The 26348-nt window shown below is 37.0% G+C and overlaps 1 protein-coding gene across 1 annotated transcript; it reads left to right on the plus strand.

Moving 5' to 3' along the window:
• On the plus strand, positions 1-4951 carry LOC113750496 (zinc finger BED domain-containing protein RICESLEEPER 2-like). Its single transcript, XM_027294460.1, has 6 exons — positions 1-97; positions 160-212; positions 662-739; positions 3054-3158; positions 3753-4051; positions 4165-4951. Exons 1-6 carry the CDS (start codon positions 1-3, stop codon positions 4949-4951), a joined length of 1419 nt encoding a protein of 472 aa, XP_027150261.1.
• Positions 4952-26348: the final 21397 nt, after the last annotated feature.

Genomic DNA, 26348 nt, shown 5'->3' on the forward strand with positions numbered 1-26348 from the left:
ATGATAGAGGGGGTGTTGGATATTGTCCAGAATCCAGTTCAGGGGGAGGACTTAGAGGAGGATCCGGAGGAGGATCCTCAGGAGGAGATTCCTCCTGGTAGTCCTACTGTGGACTAGGTCCCTAGTGATTGACTCTTTTGACCCTTTTGATTGGTACAGTTAGGATTAACTGGGGTGATGCGAGTACTGAGGCCATTGTATTTTGCATGACTGTGTGGCCTACTTTTGTGGCACTTGATTTTGCTTTAGTCTTATATGACTGAAAGTACTCTTGTGACACCTGTGTGCTATATTTTTGTGATTTTCCCCATGACTTGCTAATTATATGGATTTTGACAAGTTAATGAATGTAAATTATCGTTATTTTCAATGCTTTCGTGATTGGTTCTTGTTTTAAACATTTTCTCGCGTAATTGATTCATTTCTTGCACTAGGCACGCCTAGGATAATGGAAGAACTAAGGAGTGGTCGAGACTATGGGCGAGAGACTAAACAGGCCCAACCTCAGGGGGATGATCAGGGATCGGCAACTGGACCGACTCAGGGACAAGAAAATATTGAGGGTAATCAACTGGCTACTGCCATTAATAGGATGACTGATATTCTAGAACGGTTAGCTGATAGACAAGGTCTTGGACCGTTTTACTAACTTGGGGGACAGGATAGAGGAGAGGATAGAGCTTTGGAGAGATTCTTGAAGTTTAACCCGTCTAAGTTTATTGGTGAATCTGATCCTGAGGTAGCGGAGAATTGGTTGGAAAGGGTGACTAATATATTCGCTGCCTTAGACTATACCGAAGATAGGCGAGTGAATTTTGCTGCTTTCCAATTTGAGGGAGTGGCTCGTGCTTGGTGGGACATGATAAAAGGAAAATGGGAGAGAACCCAAACCCCTTGGACTTGGGAGAATTTTACGAGGGAGTTTAATGAAAAATTTCTTCCACCTTTGATCCAAGAAAAAAGGGAGGATGAGTTTATCAAATTGAAACAAGGGACCCTTAGTGTAGCAGAGTATAAAGGGAAATTTACTAAACTTTCCAAGTACGCTCCTGAATTGGTGATCAATGAACGAAGGAGGATCAAATAATTTATACAGGGGCTTAATGTGGAAATCCAAGAGGGATTGACTGCAGTCCAAATCTCTACATTTACTGAAACTTTAGAGAAAGCGCAACGGGTCGAAAGTGCGAGAATGCAAGTTAAGGACTTTCAGAATAGGAAGAGGAACTTTTCTAGTCGTACTTTTGGACAGACTAGTAAGAGTTCACAGCCTTCCAAAATTGGAAGGGATATGGGAGGAATAAGGACTACTGGAGCTTCTAGGAGAACTTTATCCAGAGGATGACGTAATGGACCGGTTCGGGGTGAGGGGAGTGCCTTCTAGTGGGTCGGCAGTGACCTCTCAAGTTACTTGTGGGTATTGTGGTAAACCCAACCACTATGTGAACGATTGTTAGAGAAAGTCTGGGAAGTGTTTGGCTTGTGGTAGTACCAAGCACCAACTCGCGACTTGTCCAAATAAGCTAGGAGTATTAATAGGGTCGGGCCAGCCGGAGCCCGATCCGTTCGATCCGATAAAAAGCCTGATGAGCCTACAATATCAGTGAGCCGGGCTGAACTTGGGCCTCAAAACTAGGCTCACATTAACTATAGGCCGAGTTTGGGCTTTATTAGGCTCAAGCCCGATAGGCCCGACCCTATATATAATGTAATATAGATAATATTTATAATATTTATATTTTGGTAATATAATTATATATATATGTATTACATATAATATTTATGTTTTGGCATTATATTATGTACAATTAATCAATTCTATAAATATTATATAATGTTTAGTAATTAAAACTAACTATATAATTAATAAAGTCGTTTTGTCTCATTTACTAATTTCTATTCATTCAAGAAGAGTCTGACTCTTCATTAAAGAGTCTTGAGAGCCTACTAAATCATTTTGTCATCGTCTTTGCCGCTGAAGAGTCTTTAGTCTTCGAGAAGAGAACCCAAAGGCCAAATATCGGTCTTCAATCTTCATACTCACAGAGTCACACTCACACTCACAGCTCTAAGGAACAAATAGTCAAAGCTCCACAAGACCACCAAATTGACCGAAGTGATTCTTCATTCATTTCCATTTCTTCAAAGAATCAAAATCGCAAGTGAGAGTTCTCCAATGTCTGAAGGCCGGCCGAAGCACTTTGTTTGGTTACCCTTGATTTCTCTCACGACCAACCACTTCACCAAAGACCAACGATTTTTGAACTCTTCGTGCGGACCGTGCCTCCACTGGCCATCTCGCAGGCTCGCACTTCGGATTCTCCAGTTGCAACTTTCAATCTCGATCTCCAAAACCAGAGGCAAGGTAACTTTTAATTTTGGTCTCCAAATTTTTTATCTGTCTGATCTAATGTGTTTTCCCTTTTTTTATTTAGAGTTTTATTTTTATTATTTTTATGGTACTTATAAACTGCAACTTGGTTTTATTTTTTTTATTTTTTGTGATTTAATTATGGATGTCAAATCTTTGGGTCATAGAATGGTCTAATATATCTTGGTTTACTATCTGGAACTGCCCTTTAGCTTTAGCTTTTATGAATCCTTTAATTTGAACTGCATTACCTGAGTACCCCGGTGGTAGCATTCACTGGAATGTATGTTTAGGGAGTTGAGGTAGTTGTCTTTATACAGTTTTTGTTGGTAGGTATCCAAATATGTTGTTGATATGTGGCAAACCAGTATTAAGGTTTGCCGGTTTTCATAATGAATTGGCCAATTGGGTTGGATATCCAATTAGTTATTTTATTTTAACTTAAACTTGCTTATTGATTTTTTTTCATTTCTCAATCAAGGAAAAAATTATCCTGTCAATCTTTTGACTGCTGTGCATATTCGAACCACATTCTTAGAAATCAAAACTGGGAAATTCTGAGGTATGAATTTGTTGTATTTGCATAGTAACATTTTTTTATACAATGATCACTTTGTTATTTCTCTTATGTGTACCAGTAAATACTTTACCTCCTTGACAATGTCCTTTTTTTTGGCATTAGATATCAGATGCAAACAATGAAGACATTGTTATTACAATCACAGATGTTGAAGCAACAGAAACTGCAGCTGAACAAGAACCTGAAAAGAGGAAAAGAGAAGTGAAGGTCAGGTCCAAAGTTTGGGCCCATTTCACCAAAATTTCACCAAAGGAGGAGGAATGTACTTGCAATTATTGCAAGAAAGTTTTCTCCTGCCGCAGTAAAGGAGGAACAACTCATTTGCATCGACATATACTTGGGGGCATATGTGTAGCCTACAAAAGAGCCATAGGTGGACAATCGTCAAAAGGGCAAACACTTCTTAGTTTCCCCAAAGGTAATTCAGATCAAGCTAATAACTCTGTTTGGAAATTTGATCAAGAGAGTAGTCGAAAAGATCTAACGGAGCTTATAATTAATCGAGAGCTGCCATTCAATTTCGTTGAAGATAAATCATTTCAGAAGTATGCTCTGGGTCTTAATCTGAAGGTTAAATTTGTGTCTAGAAACACAATGAAAAGTGACTGTATGAAAATATATGAATTTGAAAAAAGTAAATTGAAGGAGATCTTTTTGCAATCCAAACCAAGAGTATGTTTGACAATAGATACTTGGACATCTAAGACGGATCTTCCTTTCATGGCATTGACTGCTCATTTCATAGATCATCATTGGAAATTGCATAAAAAAATTATCAATTTTGTCTTGGTTCCAATGAAGGCATCAGGGGAGAATCTATCTGATATAATTATCAATTGCTTGCTAGAGTGGAATATTGATAAGATATGCACCATAACTATGGATAATGCTTCAACTAATGATGTTGTTGCTAGATGCCTGCAAGAGCATTATTCATTTAGAGGTGCATTATTGGTAAATGGGAACAATATTCAAGTTCGTTGTTGGGATCATGTTCTTAATTTGATTGTTCAAGAAGGATTGGATGAGATTAATGATTGTATTCATAGGGTTAGGAATGCAGTGAAATATGTTCGAGGATCTGCTAAGAGAAAACTTGAGTTTCTACACTATCTGACCAGGAATGTATTTCTAGAGGCAAAATGTTATCTCTAGATATATGTACAAGGTGGAACTCAACACATTTAATGCTTGAATCTGCATTACATTATAGGAGAGCTTATGACCGCATGAAAACTCGTGATTTGAACTTCAAGGATCCTCCCTTGGCTGATGATTGGGAAAAAGCTCGGATTGTTCATGGTTTTCTAGAAACTTTTTACACTGTCACAAAAATTTTATCTGGCAGCAAATATTACACAGCTAATGTGTTTCTTCGTGAAATTTACCGTGTGTTCATATTATTAAGGGAAACTTCTATAGAGGACAGCCCACTTCTTGGAAGTATGGCAGTGAACATGTTGGTGAAATTTGAGAAATATTGGCTAGAAAAAGAGCCAAATATCTTGCTATCTGTTGCTTTTGTTTTAGATCCCAGGTTTAAAATGAGAAAATTGAAGACCATCTTTAGCAAGATTTATGAGAGCTATTTAGCACCATATATGTTAGATCGTGTTCAAAAAACACTTCAGGATCTTTTCATCGAGTATGTAAAGGCTTATGAAGTGAGTTGTCAGCAGGATATAACTTCACAAAACGAAAAAACTACAGGGACAAGCAGCAGCACTTCTTCCACAGCAAAGAAGAATTACATAGATGATTTTTATAGCCTTGACGAGGAAGAAGATAGCACTTGTAACAAGACAGAGTTGGACTCTTATTTGGAGGAAAAGATATATCCAGGCAAGGCCGATGAAGAAGAATCATTTAATGTATTGGATTATTGGAGAACTCATGCAGCCAAATTTCCAATATTGTCCATGATGGCAAGAGACATTTTATCTATTCATGTTTCTTCAGTTGCATCTGAGAGTGCTTTCAGTACAGGGGACGTGTTTTAAACAAGTTTCGTAGCTCATTGTTACCCTCCACTGTTGAAGCATTAATTTGTGCTCAAGATTGGATTAAAGATGCACCTAAGAAATTTGATTTTGAACAAGAATTTGATCCTGATTTTACTGGTCAGTAGCAATATTTAAAAATTTTCATTAATTATTTGATTTCTTGTTGATATTTAGACTAACAAGTAGTGTTTATTCTACCAGCTCCTCCTCCGTCCAAGAGTTAAAATCAACTCCTCTACCGGTTTTTTTGAGAGCCAATATTCGTAATGCAGGTTTAAAACTCTAACTTTTTTTGTTCATTGAATAAATTTTTATATTGACATAATATTGATTGATTTCTTTTTGTATTGGCATGTTTGGATTCAAGTCACAAGGTTATGAAAAAGTTCTAATATTTGAAAATATATTGGCTTATGACCATGTGTTTTATTATTATTTTTAATGTACTTTGAATGAATTAGACATAAATATTGTTGAAAAAATTCTTGGTTTATGTACTTTTTAAGAATTATTACTCGTTCGTGTTTAGTTTTAATATTACACTTCTGTGAATGTTAAATCAGTTTTACAACTTAACAATTATAGCAATTATATTAAGAAAATTGAGTTATAAGTGAGTTTGAGCTAAACCCGAATAAGACTCACAACCCGAATATTATGTGAGTTGAGTATGAACTTCACATTTATTAACCCGAAACTCATAACTCGAAACCCGAAGGTGTTATAAATTAAATGAGCTGAGCTTGAACTTATAAAAGCCCGACTCATTAGACCCGATTGACAAGTCTAAAATAAGCTGAAGGTGGGAGGTAGCACCCAAAGACTCGAAAAGTCAACCTCTAAACAGACCAGTGCTGGAGGAAGCCAACCAAAGGTACCTGCTAGGGTTTATGCACTGGATCATCAATAGATACCTGATGCGACTAAGGTAGTTGAAGGTAAGGTTCCTGTTTTTCACCGTTTAGCTAAGATTTTAATTGATCTCAGTGCGACACATTCTTTTGTAAATCCTAATTTCATGAGCGGAATAGACTTGAAACCAATTAAATTACCCTATGACTTGGATGTTAGAACGCCTACTGGGGACCAAAGTTTAATCGCTAATTTGGTATATAAAAATTGTGAGATCTGGGTTGAAGAATGTAAATTACTGGCTGATTTGAGAGGCTTAGCAATTAAAGGGTATGATGTGATCTTAGGAATGGACTGGTTAGCCCGTTTCAATGCTCAGTTGAATTGTAAGATGAAGATAGTAGATGTAAGGATCGAAGACAACCTAAGAGGGGGGTGAATTAGGTGGTTTAAAAGCTAGCCAAAATATAAATCCCTTTTTTTCTGAACTAGCCCTCTTTTTCTGAAGTACCAGACCAATGAACAACTTATGATAAAGCGGAAGTAATTTAGAGCAGAAGAGATAAACAGTTAATGTTGCAAAATAGTGAATAAGAAGATGGAATAGCAAACCAAATCTCAAACTCGACTAGAGTTTGAATATCCCTTTATATTGTAAGCTCCTTCACGTTGATTCAACATACAACCAATCTCTTGTGTACACGGGAAGGATCACTTCCTCCTTGCCTCAAGATACACTTGATCAAGCAAGGAAGTTTTACAATCACTGGAATAACCCTCACAAATCTACACTATTGAAGAAAATGAATCACACTTGAAAAGCTAAATATAGATCACACAACTAAGAGTACAAATCTTCTTTTTGGAGTATTCTTATGTTTGAATCACTCAAGATCTGATGTAGACTTAATGTGTATCGATACTCTTGGTGGTTGACTTTTATCCTATTTATAATAGACCAAAAACATCTTCAATTAATGCCACTAACGGACACAAGGTAGCTGAAAAGTCAACTAGCCGTTAGTAGTGTCGGACGTTCGGTAGGCTGGTTTTGTGCGTCTGAACGCAGGTAGTGATTTCAAGAAAATTTTCTTGAAATCTTTAGGACGTCCGACAGCATCAGAATATGCGTCCGACCATATGATGTAAAACTTGGAATCCTTCATTGATTCTTTCGGACGTCCGGTGCTTCTAATGCCTGTCGTCCGAAGTGTTGCAACGATTGTCGGACGTCCGGTGCTCAGGTATTGTGCGTCCGATCGAGGTTAGAGATCTTAGAAGTGCTGACTTATCAGCTTCGGACGTCCGAAAATAGGTTCTTTGCTCGTCCGAAGATATTCAACGGTTATCGGACGGCCGATAGGATGTATTTGTGCGTCCAACAGATGTTTTGGCAGATGCTTGGCCTTTGAACCTGTCTTGCTCCATTTTCTGACCAAAAACAAACTTGGAAAATATTAGTTTTATCCACTTATTTTGTAATCATCAAAAGGTACGAACAAAGATAAACAATCTCTCCCTTTTTGATGATGACAAAACAATGGATGAAATGAGGAAATTTTGATATAGTTTCCCTTTTCTTAGAGAGGTCTTGGAGTATTTACAACTCCCCCTCAGAAAATTTTCATACCCCACAGAAAAGGGAGTTGTAAATACTTGACTCCCCCTTACATATAGATCAGATTCTTGACTCCCCCTCACATATAGATCCTGATTCCATCCATGTTTCTCCCCATTTTTGTCATTATTACAACAATATCCATATCAGAACCAAAATTAATCAGAACTAAGATCAGAACAGCAACAAATGACTACAATCAACAAGAACTGACATAAACAGATAAGAGAGATAGCTAACAACGGATTTAAGACATCCATTTAAGACAGGAGAGACAACATCCATTTAAGACAAGAGAGACACAACCATAATATAGAAACATCTTCCAACAGCGGATAGTTAAATATTTTTACCGACCAGTAGAGGAGTAAACTCCTTAAAATTAACAAGCACACCAGATATCTTTTAAGAGCAAAATATGCAAAAGAGAATTATTGAGAACTACTCATGAAGTGCAGTGGCCTAGTAGTCCCTATATGGTGATCTTGGATGATCCAGGCCTTCTCCTAGTCAAACGAAATTGCTCAGGATCCACATAATCTTCCTCTTCAGTATCTTCAGCATCAACTTCAGTCGCCTCTTCAGAGATGGGAGCTTTTCCTTTATTCTTGGGCTGAGAACTGGAGGCATGAGCTTCTGGAGTATCTTCAGTACCAGGAGTGTTCTCAGTAGGCTTAGTTCTGGGCTCTTTTTGATGAGCATGTTCATTGTTCACAGAAGTGGGAGGCACAAGAAGATTTCGTTTCTCTATGAAGGAAGCCTGCTGGTCAGGTGTCATGGTCGACATTAAACCATCTTCAATGAGCATAACATGTTGCTTGAGGTCTTCAAGCAACGTGATGACCTCAGAGTTGTATACAAAGGACTTGTTGGCTGATTTTCTATGGTGAATGGTGAAAGGAGAGATATACATGGATTGATCCCAAGGGGTCCTAGGAGTGACTGGAGTTTCGTGAAGGCTCTTTCTTCTTAACTCTGACAAAGGTTCCTTGTGACACCAGTGACCCTAAAAAAACTTCAAATTTTTTCGTTCAAAATAGGCCTTTGAGAAAACAGTTGAGGCACTATCTCTAGGAGACTTTCCAGTGAAGGGAATTTCAAGGTGAGCAAAGATGGGAGTCAGGAATTTTCCATAGGAAAGCTTCCTACGACTGTCGGTACTAATCTTAAGCAGGAATTTGCACATCACAAAACCAAAATCGATTCTGATCTTTTCCACAAAACAGTAAAACAGATACAATTCCATTTTGTTTGCATCGGTTCTGTGACCATCAGTGGGTACCAACAGATTGGAAACAATGGTGAAGATAATCAAGTTCTAAGGACTGAGATCCTCTAATCTCGCCTCAGCAGGAGTGTTGAAGTGAGTATGAAAGTAAGTCATTAACTTGGAGATGTGAAAATGATGGTAAGCAAAGGGGAATTCTTCATATGAAAAGAAATTTGTAATTTTTCCTCTGAAGCCATCTTCAATCTTAGTTTTCAAAACAGAGTTAATGACATCAGGAGTTAAAGTGATATCAACAGAATTGACTCTAGAGATAAGCTCGGTGTGTGAGTTTTCTTTCCTAAGATTTGCAAAAAACTGGTAAAGCATGTCAGGGTAGAAGGTGTGTGGGATAGTCAGGAGGTGAATCCATTTTTGGAACTCAAAAAGCTTAAGCACAGGTTCTAAATCAATCTTACGAAATTCATATGGGATGACAGACCTCTGAATGATGAATCATTTTTGAGAGATTAACTCAAATCTATCTCTGGCCTCGTCATCAATGAACTTTGACAGGGGTGTTGGTTCTTTGACAGGCTGAGCCTCTGGTTCCTTTGAAGTGCTTTTCCTTTTTGCATTTTGTTTGGCAGCTGACCCAGTAGTCTGAGCACCAGACCTTGTCCTAGGTGATTTTCTGGTAGAGGGTTCAGGTGTTTGCTGTTCCTCAACAATTTGTTCCTCAGTTTGATGTGCTTCCACTTGTACAGGAGATGAATCAGCAGTTGGAGCATCCTGTATCTTCTTTGCAGGTTGCTTTGCCTTTCTACTACGAGTCCCTGTCCTCTTTTTGAATACCCTGTTGGAAGGTTCTACGATCTCAACATCTTCATCCCTGAGTCTAAATGTGCGTCCGGCACTTGCTGAACCGCCTCTAACTCTCACCATGATGTAATGCAGATGATTCTTGAGATGCAGTGTAGTGCAGATGCGTGTCAAATTGACTACTAGTGCGTTAAGAGCTGCAGAGGATGCTTGAGATGATTACAGGTAGTGGATTTGGAAAAGTTAGGGTTTCTAGTATGAATTGGGAATTATGAGGCAGTTGGGAGTTATGGGGTGTTATGAGTGAAGTAAAACGGTCAATGGAAGTGTAATGAAGTTGGTTAGATCAATTCCTTGGAACTTGAATGCGGGACACGATTAATTTGAATTTTGAATTTGAAGGAGAACCGAAGGGTTGCGTTCGAGTCTAAGGAGGTAACTGAACTGAATGAAATGGATGGCTTCTTTATAAGACGCAGTAAATTGAGTGTCGGACGGCCGAACGAAGTGAAGCGTCGGACACAATCGTCCGAACAAAAATTTCCTGGGAAAACTGATGAAGAACACTGTCCGACGTCCGTTCTAACACATCGGACGTCCGATGGAAATTTTTAGAGAACTTTTTCACAGACGCCCAGTTTTGTTCTAAGATACACAAACTGGTCCAGTGGAAGAGATTTTGTGAAAATATTAGCAATTTAATTTTTCGAACACACCTACTGAACACAGATTTCTCTCTTTTGAACAAGATCATGAATGAAGTGTTGCTTTATGTCTATATGCTTTGTTCTAGAGTGCTGAATGGGATTTTTTGTCAAATTTATGGCACTAGTGTTATCACAATACATAGGCACACATTCATATATTAGTTCGAAATCATTCAATATGTTTTTCATCCATAACAGTTGAGCACAACAAGCACCAGCAGCAATAAATTCTGCTTCAGTTGTAGAAAGAGAAATAGCATTTTGTTTCTTGCAGAACCAGGATACTAAGCAGTTTCCAAGAAAGCTACATATTCCTGATGTACTTTTTCTATCAACTTTACAACCACCGAAATCAGCATCAGAGAATCCACTCAATGGGAGTTCATTACACCTAGGATACCAAAGACCAAAATTCAAGGTTCCTTTTAGATATCTAAGAATTCTTTTTACTACATTCAAATGTGATTCCTTTGGACAGGACTGAAAATGAGCACATAAGCATACAACAAACATGATATCTGGTCTACTAGCAGTTAAATAAAGTAGACTACCAATCATACCTCTATACTTCTTTTCATCAACTTCTTCATCTTTGTCGAGTTTGGTAGATGTGCACATAGGTGTTCCAACCTGCTTTGAGTGCTCCATTCCAAATCTTTTGAGCAGCTCTTTGGTGTATTTTGTTTGATTGATAAATGTTCCTTCTCTGGTTTGAGCCACTTGGAGTCCAAGGAAGAAATTTAATTCTCCCATCATGCTCATTTCAAACTCTTTTTGCATTATTTTGGAAAATTCCTTGCACAAGTTCTCATTAGTAGCACCAAAAATAATATCATCCACATATATTTGAACAATTAGAAAATCACGTGAACTTTGTTTAGTGAAAAGAGTAGCATCTACTATGCCTCTTTTGAACCCATTCTCAATCAAAAAATCACTCAAGCGTTCATACCATGCTCTTGGAGCTTGTTTTAATTCATACAAAACTTTTGAGAGTTTAAAAACATGGTTTGGATAATTCTCATTTTCAAAACCAGGGGGCTGATCAACATAAACTTCTTGATCTATAAAACCATTTAAGAAAGCACTTTTAACATCCATTTGAAATAATTTAAAATTTTTGAAACATGCAAAAGCTAAAAACATTCTAATAGATTCTAACCTAACTACGGGTGCAAATGATTCATCAAAATCAATTGCTTCTTCTTGAGTGTAACTTTTAGCTACCAATCTGGCCTTGTTTCTAACTATCTCACCTTTGTCATTCATTTTGTTTCTAAAAACCCATTTAGTGCCAATAATAGGATGATTTTGTGGTCTAGAAACTAATGTTCAAACCTTATTTCTTTCAAATTGATTTAACTCCTCTTCCATGGCCAAAATCCAGCTCTCATCATTCAATGCATCAACAACATTTTTGGGCTCAAAATGTGAGACCAATGCAAAGTTATCAATTAATTGTCTAGAGGAGGAACGTGTTCTGACCTTTTCAGATGGATCCCCAATGATAAGTTCCTTAGGATAATTTTGGACGAATTTCCAAACTCTTGGAAGATCATTAGGAATCGCAGTATTACTGTCATTGTCTTCTCTAGCTGGACTGTCTTGATTTTCATCTTCCTTTGAATCATTTTCTGATGGAGCTGTGCCTTGATTGCTGATTGTTAGCTTCTTTAATTCTTCTCGAACACCTGCATCATCATCTTCACCATAACTTATGGAAATGTCACCATTAGATTCATCAAAAGTGATATGTATAGCTTCTTCTATAACCAGAGTTCTACGATTATAAACTCTAAAGTCTCTCTTATTTTCATAATATCCCAAGAAGATTCCCTCATCAGATTTTTTATCAAACTTACCAAGATACTCCTTGATGTTCAGAATGAAGCATTTGCAACCAAAAACTTTAAAATAACCAACTACAGGTTTTTTATCAAACAACAGCTCATATGAAGTTTTGTTTAAGATTGGTCTTAAGAGAACTCTGTTCATGGTATAACATGCAGTGTTTATAGTTTCAGCCCAAAAGTACTTTGATAAATTGCATTCACTAAGCATGGTTCTAGCAGCTTCTTGAAGAATTCTATTTTTCCTCTCAAGCACTCCATTTTGCTGAGGTACTCTAGAAATAGAAAACTCATGTGTAATGCCATTGTTATCATAAAATTCTGGAAATCCACAAAAACGAAATTCTGTGCCATTGTCACTTCTTATTTTTATGATTTTCAAACCAATCAGATTTTGAACCTTGGCAAACAGGGAAACAAAATTTTTGAAAGCATCATCTTTATGTGCAAGAAACATCACCCAAGTGTATCTAGAATAGTCATCAACAACAACAAACAGAATCTCTTGCCACCAAGGCTTGTGGTTTGAGTTGGACCAAAAAGATCAAGATGTAGGAGTTCTAAGGGTTTTGAGGTAGAAACACATTTTTTTGGTTTAAAAGATACCTTGACTTGTTTTCCAAATTGGCAAGCATCACAAATGCGATCTTTACAAAAATTGAGTTTTGGGAGCCCTCTAACCAGGTCCTTTTTGGAAATCTCTTTTAGCAAATCTATATTGAAATGACAAAGCCTTCTGTGCCATAACCAGGGATCCTCATTTGCTACTTTGAGACAACTAAGGCTGGAAGTATCAATTTTTTCAAGAATCACCACATAAATGTCATTAACTCTTTTTTCTTTGAAAACAATGTTAAACTTTGAGTCAAGAACAAGGCATTCATGTTTCTTAAATAACACGAGCAGGTTCCTATCACATAATTGACTAACACTCAGCAAATTGTAACTCAGGTTGTCGACTAAAAGAACATTATGAACAAAAGTCTGACCATTCTTACCAACATCACCAATTCCAACAGTTTTGGCTTTATTATCGTCTCCAAAAGTAACTTTTTCACTTGTTTTTGGCTTGAGATTGATGAACTGTGATGCATCACCAGTCATATGTCTTGAGCATCCACTATCTATGAACCATTTTGATTTTTTAACAATGTTCACTAGGTTCACCTCTTCATCTCCAATGGCCATGAAAGCCACTTGGACGGATTCCTCTTCTTCTTCTACTTCTCCTTCTGAATTGCAATCATTCCAGGTGATCTGAAAATTGTTAAATTTTGGTTTTCGTTCACTCTTGTTCTCCTTTTTTTTCTTCATTAGACATTCATTTGCATAATGACCAGGTTGACCGCATTCAAAGCACTTATCAGTTTGCTTTTTGTTGAATTCCAGCTTTCCTTTATTTCTGAAGTTGTTGGACTGATTTGGAAAGGAATTGCTATGTCTTCCTTTTCTGAATCTTCTCTTGTTGAGTATTCTTTTGAAGTCTCGTGTGATGAGTGTAATGTCACTATCATCACCTTCCATGTCATCTCCATCCAGAGAGATTGTATCATCTTTTTCTTGTGAAGTCTTCAGAGCAATGCTCTTTCTAACTCTTGTGTCTTCTTCTTCCTGCACCTTAGACTTGAGTTTTAGCTCATAAGAGGTTAGTGAATTTATAAGAGATTCAATAGATAAAGTGTTCAGATTTTTGGCTTCCTCAATTGCAGTCACTTTGCTCTCCCAATCCTTTGATAGAGCATTCAGAATTTTTCTGTTTTTCTCACCTAGAGAGTAATCTTTCTCAAGAACTTCTAGATCCTTAATAAGATCATTGAATCTGCAATACATCTTGTCGATATTTTCGTGAGGTTCCATCTTAAAGGATTCATACTTCGTGACCAGAATAGACTTCTTCTGTTCTCTCACATTTTCACTTCCTTCATGTATTTCTCGAAATTTATCCCAGATTTCTTTTGCAGATTTGCAGCCCTTGACTCTAATAGATTCGTTTGAGTCTAAAGCACTGTACAGTACATTCATCGCCTTGGCATTCAGAGTGAGATGAGTTCTATCTTCAGCAGTTAGTTCCCTTCTTGTTTTTGGTCTTGGCCTGTTTGTATTTGCATCAATAGTAGAGGCATCAAACGGACCTTCATTGACAATAAACCATAGCTCAATATCAATAGATTGTAAGAAAATAATCATCCTTTCCTTCCAACTCACATAGTTTGAACCATTGAACATAGGAGGTCTAGTTACTGATTATCCCTCAAAGAACATGACATTGTTGGTTGTCATATTTACACCTAAACCGATTGAGTTTAATTTCAAGGAGACCAAGTTCTGATACCAATTGTAAGGATCGAAAACAACCTAAGAGGGGGGATGAATTAGGTGGTTTAAAAGTTAGCCAAAATATAAATCCCTTTTTTTCTGAACTAACCCTTTTTTTCTAAAGTACCAGACCAAGGAACAACTTATGATAAAACGGAAGTAATTTAGAGCAGAAGAGATAAACAGTTAATGTTGCAAAACAGTGAATAAGAAGATGGAATAGAAAACCAAATCTCAAACTCGACTAGAGTTTGAATATCCCATTATATTGTAAACTCCTTCAAGTTGATTCAACATACACCCAATCTCTTGTGTACACGGGAAGGATCACTTCCTCCTTACCTCAAGATACACTTGATCAAGCAAGGAAGTTTTACAATCACTCAAATGATCCTCACAAAACTACACTATTGAAGAAATTGAATCACACTTGAAAAGCTAAATATAGATCACACAACTAAGAGTACAAATCTTCTTTTTGGAGTATTCTTATGCTTGAATCACTCAAGATCTGATGTAGACTTAATGTGTATCGATACTCTTGGTGGTTGACTTTTATCCTACTTATAATAGACCAAAAATATCTTCAATTAATGCCACTAACGGACACAAGGCAGCTGAAGAGTCAACTAGCCGTTAGTAGTGTCGGACGTCCGGTAGGCTGGTTTTGTGCGTTCGAACGCAGGTAGTGATTTCAAGAAAATTTTCTTGAAATCTTTAGGACGTCCGGCAGCATCAAAATATGCGTTCGACCATATGATGTAAAACTTGGAATCCTTCATTGATTCTTTCGGACGTCCGGTGCTTTTAATGCCTGTCGTCCGAAGTGTTGCAACAATTGTCGGACGTCCGGTGCTCAGGTATTGTGCGTCCGATCGAGGTTAGAGATCTTAGAAGTGCTGACTTATCAGTTTCGGACATTCGAAGATAGGTTCTTTCCGCATCTGATTCGGACGTCCGGTGCTCAGGTATTGTGCGTCCGATCGAGGTTAGAGATCTTAGAAGTGCTGACTTATCAGTTTCGGACGTCCGAAGATAGGTTCTTTGCGCATCCGAAGATACTCAACGGTTATCGGACGGGCGATAGGATGTATTTGTGCGTCCGACAGATGTTTTAGCAGATGCTTGGCCTTTGAACCTGTCTTGCTCCATTTTCTAACAAAAAACAAACTTGAAAAATATTAGTTTTATCCACTTGTTTTGTAATCGTCAAAAGGTGCGAACAAAGATAAACAGTAGAATTGTGTATTCCGGGAGAGGCAACCCTGAAATTGGATGTAAGAGGTAGATTAGTCTCATCTGCACTTGTCTCAGGAATCCGGGTTAGGAAAATGTTAAGTAAAGGAGTTCAGGGATATTTGACTTTTTTAATCAACACTCCTAGTGATAAAGTAAGATTGGAGGATATGCATGTAGTGAAAGATTACCCAAATATTTTTCCTGAAGAGTTAGAGTTTTATCCCAGGAAAGGGACATAAATTTTAAGATTGATGTGACTCCGGAAGTAGCACCTATCTCTAAAACGCCATATCGGATGGCTCCAACTGAACTGAAGGAATTGAAATTGCAATTACAGGACTTGTTGGAACGGGACTTTATAAAAGAAAGTGATTCATCGTGGGGAGCCCCAGTCTTATTCGTTAAGAAGAAAGATGGGAGTTTAAGGTTGTGTATAGATTACAGAGGTTTAAATGATGTTACTATTAAGAATAAGTACCCGTTGTCCCACATTGATGAATTGTTTGACCAATTGCAAGGGGCGGTAGTATTCTCCAAGTTGGATTTGAGACATGGTTATTATCAATTGAGGATTTTGGAGAAAGATATACCTAAAACTGCTTTTAACTTGAGGTATCGGCATTTTGAGTTTGCCGTAATACCATTTGGGTTAACGAATGTACCGCTGCTTTTATGGATTTGATGCACAGGGTCTTTAAGCCTTATCTAGACCAATTTGTGATGGTCTTTATTGATGATATCTTGGTGTGCTCTAAGAATGTGGAGGATCACGAGAGGCATTTGAGAATTATTTTACAAACCCTGAGGGAACACCAATTGTATGCTAAATTTAGCAAGTGTAAGTTTTGGTTGAAAGAAATGACATTCTTGGGACACATAATTTCTAAGGATGGGATAAAAGTGGATCCAGCCAAAGTTGAAACTGTTTCAAAGTGAAAACGACCGGAAAACCCAATTGAGGTTCGAAGTTTTATAAGATTAACAGGGTATTATCGGAGATTTATCCAGGATTTTTCTAGAATTACTGGACCCATGACTGAATTGACCAAGAAGAGTGAGAAGTTTATATGGAGTCCTAAGTATGAAGAGAGTTTTCAAGAATTGAAAAGACGTTTGACACGAGCGCCTGTACTAACTCTACCAAATGGAAAAGACAGCTTTGTGATCTACACAGATGCTTCTAAGGAAGGATTGTGATGTGTTTTAATGCAAAATGACAAGGTGATAGCATATGCTTCTAGGAAATTGAAACCTCATGAAAGAAACTACCTGACTCATGATTTGGAATTAGCGGCGGTAGTGTTTGTTTTAAAAAAATGGAGGCATTATTTGTATGGAGTAACATTGAAGTTTTTACTGACCACAAAAGCCTTAAGTATTTGTTTTCTCAAAAGGAGCTGAATTTAAGGCAACGTAGGTGGATGGAATTCTTGGAAGATTATGATTGCACGATAAAGTACCATCCAGGAAAGGCCAATACGGTGGCCGATGTTTTGAGTCGTCAAGTACAAGTGGTCGGATTGATGATTAAGAAATTGCACTTGTTAGAGAAAGTTAGTTATTGAAACCCTAGACTTGAGCCGAGAAAAGTAACTCTTAAGAATATTGTAGTGAATTCCACTTTATTGGAACGTATTAAAGAAACTCAGGAAAAGGACCTTGAAGTGCAAAAGTGGGTGGAGAAAGTCAAAAAGGGAGAGAAGTTAGATTTTAACTCGAGATCAAATGGTATTTTGAAGTTTCGAAATCGGATAGTAGTGTCAAAAGACGAAAGGCTTAAAAAGAAAATTTTAAAAGAAACACACCGATCGAAATTTATGGTACATCTTGGAGGGAATAAAATGTACCAAAACTTGAAAAATCTGTATTGGAGGGAGAGCATGAAGAAGGAAATTGCTCAATTTGTCCACACTTGTTTGACTTGTCAACAAGTAAAAATCGAACATCAGAAACCATCAGGACTTTTGCAACCTTTGGAGATACCTGAGTGGAAATGGGAGAACATCACTATAGATTTTGTATCAGGACTACCCAGGACACAAAGAAGCCATGATGCTATTTGGGTAATAGTGGATCGACTGACCAAATCAGCTTATTTTCTACCGATTAATATGAAGTACCCATTGGAGAAGTTGACTAAGTTGTATTTGAATGAGATTATCAGGTTATATGGAATACCTGTAAGTATCGTGTCCGATAAAGACTCGAGATTTGTTTTGAGATTTTTGCAAAAAATGCAGAAAGTATTGGGGACTAAATTGAATTTTAGTACTACTTACCATCCCCAGATCGATGGACAGTGTGAGAGGATGATTCAAACTCTTGAGAATATGTTGAGAACTTGTACCTTGGATTTTGGGGAGAGTTGGAGCAAATATTTAACTTTGGTGGAATTTTCCTATAACAATAGATTCCACTCTTCTATTCAAATGGCTCCGTATGAAGCATTTTATGATCGGAAGTGTAGATCTCCAATTTGTTGGGATGAAATAGGTGAATGAAAGATATTCGACCTGACTATAGTGCCTTGGATTGAGGAAGCTAATGAGAAAGTAAAGTTGGTACGCCAAAAGATTCAGACCGCTCAAAATCCTTCAAAGAGTTATGCAGATAATCGGAGGAAGGACTTAGAGTTTGCGGTTGGAGATCTAATATTTCTTAAAATTACACCTCTGAAAGCAAGTTTAATGTCTAGGAAGGGAAAGAAGTTACAACCGAGATTTGTAGGACCTTACAAGGTTATCCAACGCGTGGGAAAGATAGCGTATAAGTTGGAATTGCCACCGAGTCTGTCTTGGATCCATAATGTTTTCCACATGTCTATGCATAAGAAGTACCATCCAGACCCTTCACATATTTTACAACCGGAAAGCATTGAAATTGATGAGATTTTGACCTACGAGGAGAAATCGGTAATGCTTCTGGATAGGAAGGTGAAAGAATTGAGAAATAAACGGATACCATTGGTAAAAGCTCTTTGGAGGAACCACGGACTAGAGGAATCGACCTGAAAAATTGAAGAAGCAATTCGAGAAAAGTATCCGACCTATTCGCGGATCAAGGTAAATTTCGAGAACGAAATTTTCTTAAGGGAGAGAGGATGTGAAAACTCACAAAATTTATCTATTTTAAACTCCTGTTACGTGCTTATTTAAATATTTAATTGCCTGTTTGCCCCGAATATTAATTTCTAAACTTTTTAGACCTAATTACATGGATCTATAGCTTAGTTATATTTTTTAAAATGACTTGTTTCAAAATTTAATTTTTGAAAGTTCGTTAAGTGAGAATAGTGAATGTACATTTGGAGACAATAACCGATTTGAGAATACAATAAGTTTGAAAAATTGGAAATTTGTACATTAGTCTTAAAATAAGTATTTTTATGTTTAAGTGTTCAAGTGTTAGATACTTATACTAACGTTATAAGAATTTCTTGAAAATTTCACTTTATCGCGCACAAATCGGAAGTACGCGTTTTTACGCCCGCGATTAATTGAGGGACTTTAAACCTTTATTTTTAGACCATTAAGAGTGAATAATAATAGTATGAATGTAAGTGCATTAAAGGTTTAGTGCACTAGTGCAACAAATCCGAGAGGAATTGGGCGCAAAACGCCCGCGAACGCGCACTATTCCCGGTTGACTTTTGGGACAAATCTTGGCCACAAATTCTCAAGCTTCCTCAAGAAGCTACAACACTCTCTACACTCTTTTTTCTCTCTCTTGGTGGCCGGCCAAAACAGCAAGGAAGGAGGAAGAAAAGCTTCACCATTTTCATTCCAAATCTTTGCACCAATCTTTCTCCATTTCATCTCAAAATCACACTACATTTTGCTAACCACTTGGAGACCACCTCAAGCTAGAAAAAGGGCTTGCATTCCACGATTTTTTTTGAGCTTCAAGAGGCCGAAATTTCAGCCTTGATCATCCAAAGAAGTAAGTGATGATCAACCCTCAAATTCTTGGTTTATGGAAGCTACCTTGCGCTTATAAGCTCATATAGTCATGTGGGCAGCTTTATTTTTGTTGAAAATTGGATGTACGGGCTCTACGAACTCTCACTTTGGCTTGATAGACTGATTTTGTGAGTTTTGATGTTAATAATGTTGGATTAGTGCTTAAATTAGTAGAAATGAGTGATATTATGGATGAAATCTCAAAGGAAGTGAAGGGGAGAATTTTTCATTTCTGCCCCTGTGAATGCCGTGACCTTTAGAGCAATTTTTTGAAATTCTATTGACTTGTTTATAATGTGTATATGTTGTATGGGTTGTGTGGAAGGTTTCTACAAAATATTACGTGATTTGGATAGCCAAATGTGGTGATTTCGAAAGTTCATTCAAAACTAGAATTTTTCCCGTATTGCACTGGCAGTATTTGTCAAACAACTATAACTTTTTGTTCCGTAGTCAAAATCGAGTACTGTTTGTGGCACTGGAAACTAGACATTTTTAGTTTTCCAACGGTATAAAATGCGCATCCTGATTCCACCTGACTAATCAAAACCAATTGTTTGAACGTGACTATCCTGTTTCGCTAATTCCCTGGAAGCTCTGTTTTGAGCAGCGAATTGATGCTCAAATGTGAGCTAGTTGTGGATAGATTTTGAAAACAATTTCTTCTGAGAAATTGTAGCTTTATGAATCTAGTTTTCAACGCCATCAACCATGCTCAATTCCAAGTTGAATTGAGTGAGTTGTGATCGAAGTTCGAAACTGATTCAGTGATTGAAAACCCTCTATTGGCTAGTTGATGCCTTAACTTTGATTGGGACTTGTTGTTTCGAAATTCTTGGTGTTAATCACCTACCAAACACATCTTGGATGCTTCTTAGACATTGTCTACCTGAATGAACCAGATTTAAGATATTTTCATTGGCCGAATATTTAGAAAAGGAGAATTTGCATACAAGGCAGATTTGCCTTGGAAACTTGTGGGACTTTAACAATTTTGTTAACTGACTTTCCGTACGTATTTTTCTATGAAATTTTACAATGAAATAGCCCTCATATGGTAGTGTAATATTGCTAAATTTGGTGCCATTCCGAGTCCGTTTCGATATTCAACCAAAGTCCCAACTTTCATGAATTAAATCTGGAATTTGGCCTAACGGTCTCACTTTTTTAGTAACTTTGAACCGCCATATCTTGGTGCTCGAAACTCCAATTCTTGTTCTGCTTGTTGTATTGAAAACTTTGATTGTAACTCTAATTGAGTTCCAAATTTTAGAGGTTAGTTTGCATTGTGTGAATTTTGCCAAATTTCCAAACTTTGTCGGAAATCAATCCAAATCTGTCCTGACTTTCCAAAACAGCAACTTTGGGCCAAATTTCAAATATCTTCCATTTGGAATCATTGAAAGGTGTCTTCTAAAAACTTTTTAGTACTTTGGAAGTAGTTTCCAAAGGTACCAAGTTTTCAAATTTTGGACTTGTAGAGAGTGAGATACAATTTTTCAAAGTAGGTGTAGCAAATCTGAAAATTCCTAACTTAAAGGAAATGGAGTTTTTCAAACTCATCTTTTTCCTTCGATATCACTTGATCGTTTTACACTTGATTTCAATGATGAAAATCAGATTTCGCTTGTGTTATAAAACCCCACTTTTGAGCCTCGATTTTCGAGTAATTAAAGCTCATTTTCGTGAAATTTTCTTAGATTGTACAAGTGTGCAATCTTCCTTGATAATTGGGGTTTATAAGTGATAGTTCATTATTAATTACTCAGGCACTCAAGAGGACCTCCAAGAGGATCTCACGGGAGACTCCTAATCAATTGCTTGTACTTGCTACTTGAATCATTCGGTGAGTGTCAAGTATATGAATACTTGATACATGCTTAATTGCTATAATTGATTGGAAATTTTGAAAATGGAGGCGAGTGTGTACTTTACCGCACTCGTTCTTATTTGAAATAAATGAATTATTAATGACTTGATTGAATGGAATGAAATGATTAAATGCTTGAATGAAATGAAATTGTGTGCTATGGCTGCATACGTCGTTGGAGTGAATCTCCTCAACTCTCAAATGTACATGGGGGACGCCCAAACTCATAGGCCGACCTTGGGAGTCGAGTCGGCATGGGGTTGATCGGGACCCTCGGTGAGCCATGAGAATAACATGACAAGCTTGATCTATTGAAGAGATCTTGCTTGGCCTACTCGTGCAGTAGCGCCTTTATCGTCGTTCGGGTCGGGTGGGAGTTTGTAAGGTGGACGGACATGAGAAGTAATTGGAGTTCTACGGATTGAAAATATCGACCCGGTTGATGGAGAGTCATCATGGGAAGATATACGAATGAAATTTGCAAAGTAAGTGGAAATTAGCTCCTGAAAGTTACCAGATCTTTGAATTGTTTCTGTTTACTTTTCGCGCTCGAATTATTATTTATTGCAATATTATTACTCTACTTGTTAAATTGGGATTGTTACTTGAACAACGTGCCTGCATGTGTGTTCTTGGCCTCACGAGAATTTTGTTCACCCTGTAGTTTTGTTTTCCTTAACAGGAAAGGATTAGAAGTGAACCTCGGAGAAATCCCTTTTGAATGTACGTTTGTATTAGGGTTTTCAATGTACTTGGTTAGACTCTGGATTATTGCATATTTTGGGATTTGATGTAACCTTTGTGAACTTGATGTAAGGATTGGATACTTGATGTATTTTGGAATCTGTGATGTAAGTTTGAATTTTGGTTATGGGAGTGACCTCCCTTTTCTTACTTATATCATCGTGATGGCTAGTATTTCATTAAATTTGAACAGGATTTGTCTTGAGTCCTGGCGAGAGTTGGGCAGGCGTCCCGCGGATACCCTTTGGTTCGTCTTAAGAAGAAGTGGGGACGTCACAGTAAAGACCTCCAGATTCATGCCCTTTACCAATAATCTGCTTCATCGTAAGATCCTGAAACAAGCAATAGTTAGGAAAGAATTTGGTAGAACTATTGAGGGCACGAGTAAGTTTACTCACAGAAATTAGATTAAAAGACAACTCATGCAAACTTAAGACAGATGACAATAAGATTAATGGAGTAGGGTTAACTGAGCCTGATCCAAGAACACGAGATTTTGACCCATCAGCTAAAGCAATTGTAGGTGCAGATGTGTGTGGCTGAAAGGTAAAAAATAGACTAGAATTACCTGTCATATGATCTGTGGCACCAGAATCAATTACCCATTTGGAGGACGAGGACACGAGGCATGTGTTTGGTTTACCTGACTCAGCGATGGCAGTTACGGGAGTAGATGAATACTTTAATGACTCTTGATACTGAGAAAATTTAGCAAATTCATCTGCAGAGATCGTAACAGATTTTTCATGATTAATCGCATCATTGGTAGAAGCAATATGTGCGGATTGAGTTCTCTGGTTCCTGTACTGCAATTTCTTACAATCACGCTTCATATAACCCGGCTTATGACAATAGTGACACAACCACTTCTGCATTCTGTCCCCACGTGTCAATTCCTTTACCACCACCTTTGTATTGCTGTTTTCCAAATTCATATTTGTTAGTTTGACCAACAAGAGCACTATTGGACTGAACAGACTGGGAATTCTCTGTGCGAAACACCCTACTAAACGCATCTTGCAAGGATGAGATCTCAGGACTCGAAAGAATATGAGATTTAGCAGCTTCAAATTCAGGTGAAAGACCAGCCAAAAAACTCATAATTGCCATCTGTTCTCGTTGAGTTTGCTGAACTTTCACATCAAAACTAAACGGTAATAACAGATTAAGCTCCTCACAAGTTTTCTTAAAATCCATAAAATAAGTCATGATGGACTTATCTTGTTTCTCTGCAAGATAAAAGGCTTGACACATCTCATATATGCGAGAAATATTCCCTTTACCAGAATACAAAAATTCTAAATACTCCATTAACTCCTTAACAAATTCACAGTGATTAATTAAACTAATTATCTCACTGTCAATAGAATTTCGTATTTGCAGGAACAATCTAGCATCTTCCCTTAGCCATGTCTGTCTTGAACCATCTTTTGGAGGATCATCAGTCAGATGATTGTCTTTATCAATGCTTCGCAGATAAAGACGAACCGTTTTACTCCAATCAAGATAGTTAGAATTGTTGAATTTGTGGTCCGTGATCTTAGACATCACAGGAACCACATCAGACGTAACGACAAATTTCGTTTCTGCCATGGGTTCAGAATTAACAGAAAAAAAACAAAAAAAGGATAGACCTGAACTCTTTAAAACAAGAGTGAAAAATAGAACACAGATGTGTCCTATACAGAACCAGATGAACCGAATGATGACTAATGAATTTTCTGGCCGCGGACAGAGACCCTAACCTTGATGGTAGGGCTCTGATACCATCTTAACGAAGTTTTGGATGGAATATATTTCACTACTTCATTGAGAGAAAATGTTACATATATATACATGCACTAACACCTCTATGTTAGGAAAGTTAACTGTCAATCAGTTAGAGTCCTATAATTAAGCTATCCCTATAATCAAGCTATTCCTATAATTACGCTATCCCAATAATCAAGCTATTCAAAATAAATTCCTATATTTAATTTTGTAACAGGTAGGAATGGTGGTGGTGGGTGGTGGTGATAGATGGAAAAAGAAAATAGAGTAGATTTTATTTTTTATTTTTTTTGTATATTTGAAATTGTTTTTGATATATTGTATGGATGTGGTGTTTTTAGAATTTTGGCACACAAGAGACAAAAATAAAGGAGTTTATGGTCATTTTCTTTTTCTTGACACTCGTGAAGAAACTCAAAGCAGATGCATCGCACTTAGCATCAAAAGTGACAAAATAGACATTAAGACAGCATTAAAAATAATCAAAAGGAATAAATCAATAAAAAGTTTTACTTACAATTTAGAAGTAATCTTTTATGCACCAATATGCACCGATGTGTTGAATTATATCATCCAAGCTAGAGTTGGAAAAGATGCATCTTTCTTGTGGCATGAACATTCTTAACAGAATATGGAATAACTGAAAATCAAAGCCTACTATCAAGAAAGCTTAGAGTTTGATGTAAACAAAACAATATACGTTACAAGAAACTTACTTATATACCTATCAATAAGAAAGTTCAAAAAAAAAATTGGCAAGGACAAATGGACTATAAATATTCATTACCAACAAAACTTACTTTGACAGAAAAAGAAAAGAAAGTGTAATCAATCGTTCCAAGAGAGAAATGAAAGAACCATTTTTTTCTTAGCAACTTTTCAAGCCATAGAGATTACAAAATCCTTTTTTGTGTTTTCTGAGCACTACTTTAGATTTAGGACAGCATGTAAAAGAAATCATGAAAGACAACTAATTCTGCAATTAGCAAACCAATGAGGTAATTTTGCACCCAAAAAGGATAATGGATAGAATAAAGTCATCTATTGCATATTAATACTGATGTTCTCCATAGACAAAGCAATGAAATATCATATAAGGGCATATCCTTGACCCTGTAAAAGAAACTCAGACCATGGACAGCCTAAAAATGAATCAAGTTTATCTAGAAAGATCAAGAAGGACTTCTTACACAAAATGAGCTATGGACACTAACAGCTGGAGAGATTTCAACCAGAAAAATAGAATAAACTAAATGGAAGTTTTGGAATAGTAAAACAAAAACCACAGAAACATACCATTTCCCGTTGTGGCTGGTTAAAAAAAAAATCCCTCAAATTGAAATTTCAAGTTTTATAGTTCACATGATAGTAAAGCAAAGTCAGTCAATGCTAAGCATTTCTTAAACCATTAACATTTCCTAGACTATCACAAGTAGACATTCAATGCCACGAACACTGGTATTAGACTCTACTGTACCATAATTCACCATAGATTTTATAGTTCACATCATACTATAGTAAAGTTCGCGGTAAAAAAAAAAAAAGTTACTTCTATCTCAAATTTGATCCCAAAGCCTTCGCTGCAACAGAATTGACTATGGACCCTCTTACGCCAAATTTAGAGTATCTTTGTTCGGGAGAAAAAATTTTCCAAGTTTTGTGGCATTCCAAGTTTTGGATTCCGGAATTCCAGTAAGAATCTGCTAAAATTGTTCCACCTTGCACTCTTGGAACCCCAAAACAAAACCAAACTTCACAATACAAGGAAGGCAACTCAGCACTTTTCAGTTCCGGAAATGTAATCAAGCATTCAAGTCTTTCACTAAGGTACAACAACCAGTGACTACCGATTCTACTATACTTTCCTCTACTTCTTTGTTACTCTTATTTCACCACCCATACAAGCATGCAGATCTAGCTCCAGATCTATAATCAAGGCAGTTTGTAATTACTGTCCCTAATCTTTTGGCCACACTGCAAAAAATTTTAACTTTCCCTAATCTTTTGGCCAAATCTTGCCTGCATAAGTTTTTTAACTTGATGATAATTTCAGACTAGGATACTGGAGGTGGAGGAGACGGTTGATTGTGGTCATAGAGGTTGTGACGGCAGCTGAGGTGGAGGGCATCGAAATGGGGAGAAATGGAGGGGTATTTTTCATAGGATTGTCACCACATTGGTCTCGCAGAAGACTTTCCAAAGGCTAAATAAAGCTAACCAAACGCATAAACAGGATGTGAAAATGAAATATTTAGTAGGAAAATAATTTCAAAGAAAGACATTTTCAGAATGAAAAATTTCCTATTGAACCAAACAGAGTTTGTGCCAGGTTTCACCTTTATTCTTTCTCTTGAGAGCTTTTCTCTTGGAAAAAATAATCAAATGCGTGTTAAATCATAGCAAAAAATTTCAGTATGCTCATGTTAGAAGATTACACAAA

The sequence above is a fragment of the Coffea eugenioides genome, chromosome 10 (assembly GCF_003713205.1).
Source record: "Coffea eugenioides isolate CCC68of chromosome 10, Ceug_1.0, whole genome shotgun sequence".
In the NCBI taxonomy this organism is placed as follows: Eukaryota; Viridiplantae; Streptophyta; class Magnoliopsida; order Gentianales; family Rubiaceae; genus Coffea; species Coffea eugenioides.

Coding starts and splice junctions, on each gene's coding strand:
- LOC113750496 (XM_027294460.1), top strand. CDS start 1: ATGATAGAGGGGGTGTTGGATATTGTCCAGAATCCAGTTCAGGGGGAG. Junction 98..159: donor TCAGGAGGAGATTCCTCCTG/GTAGTCCTACTG, acceptor TGATTGGTACAG/TTAGGATTAACTGGGGTGAT. Junction 3,159..3,752: donor AGAGGAAAAGAGAAGTGAAG/GTCAGGTCCAAA, acceptor GTTCCAATGAAG/GCATCAGGGGAGAATCTATC.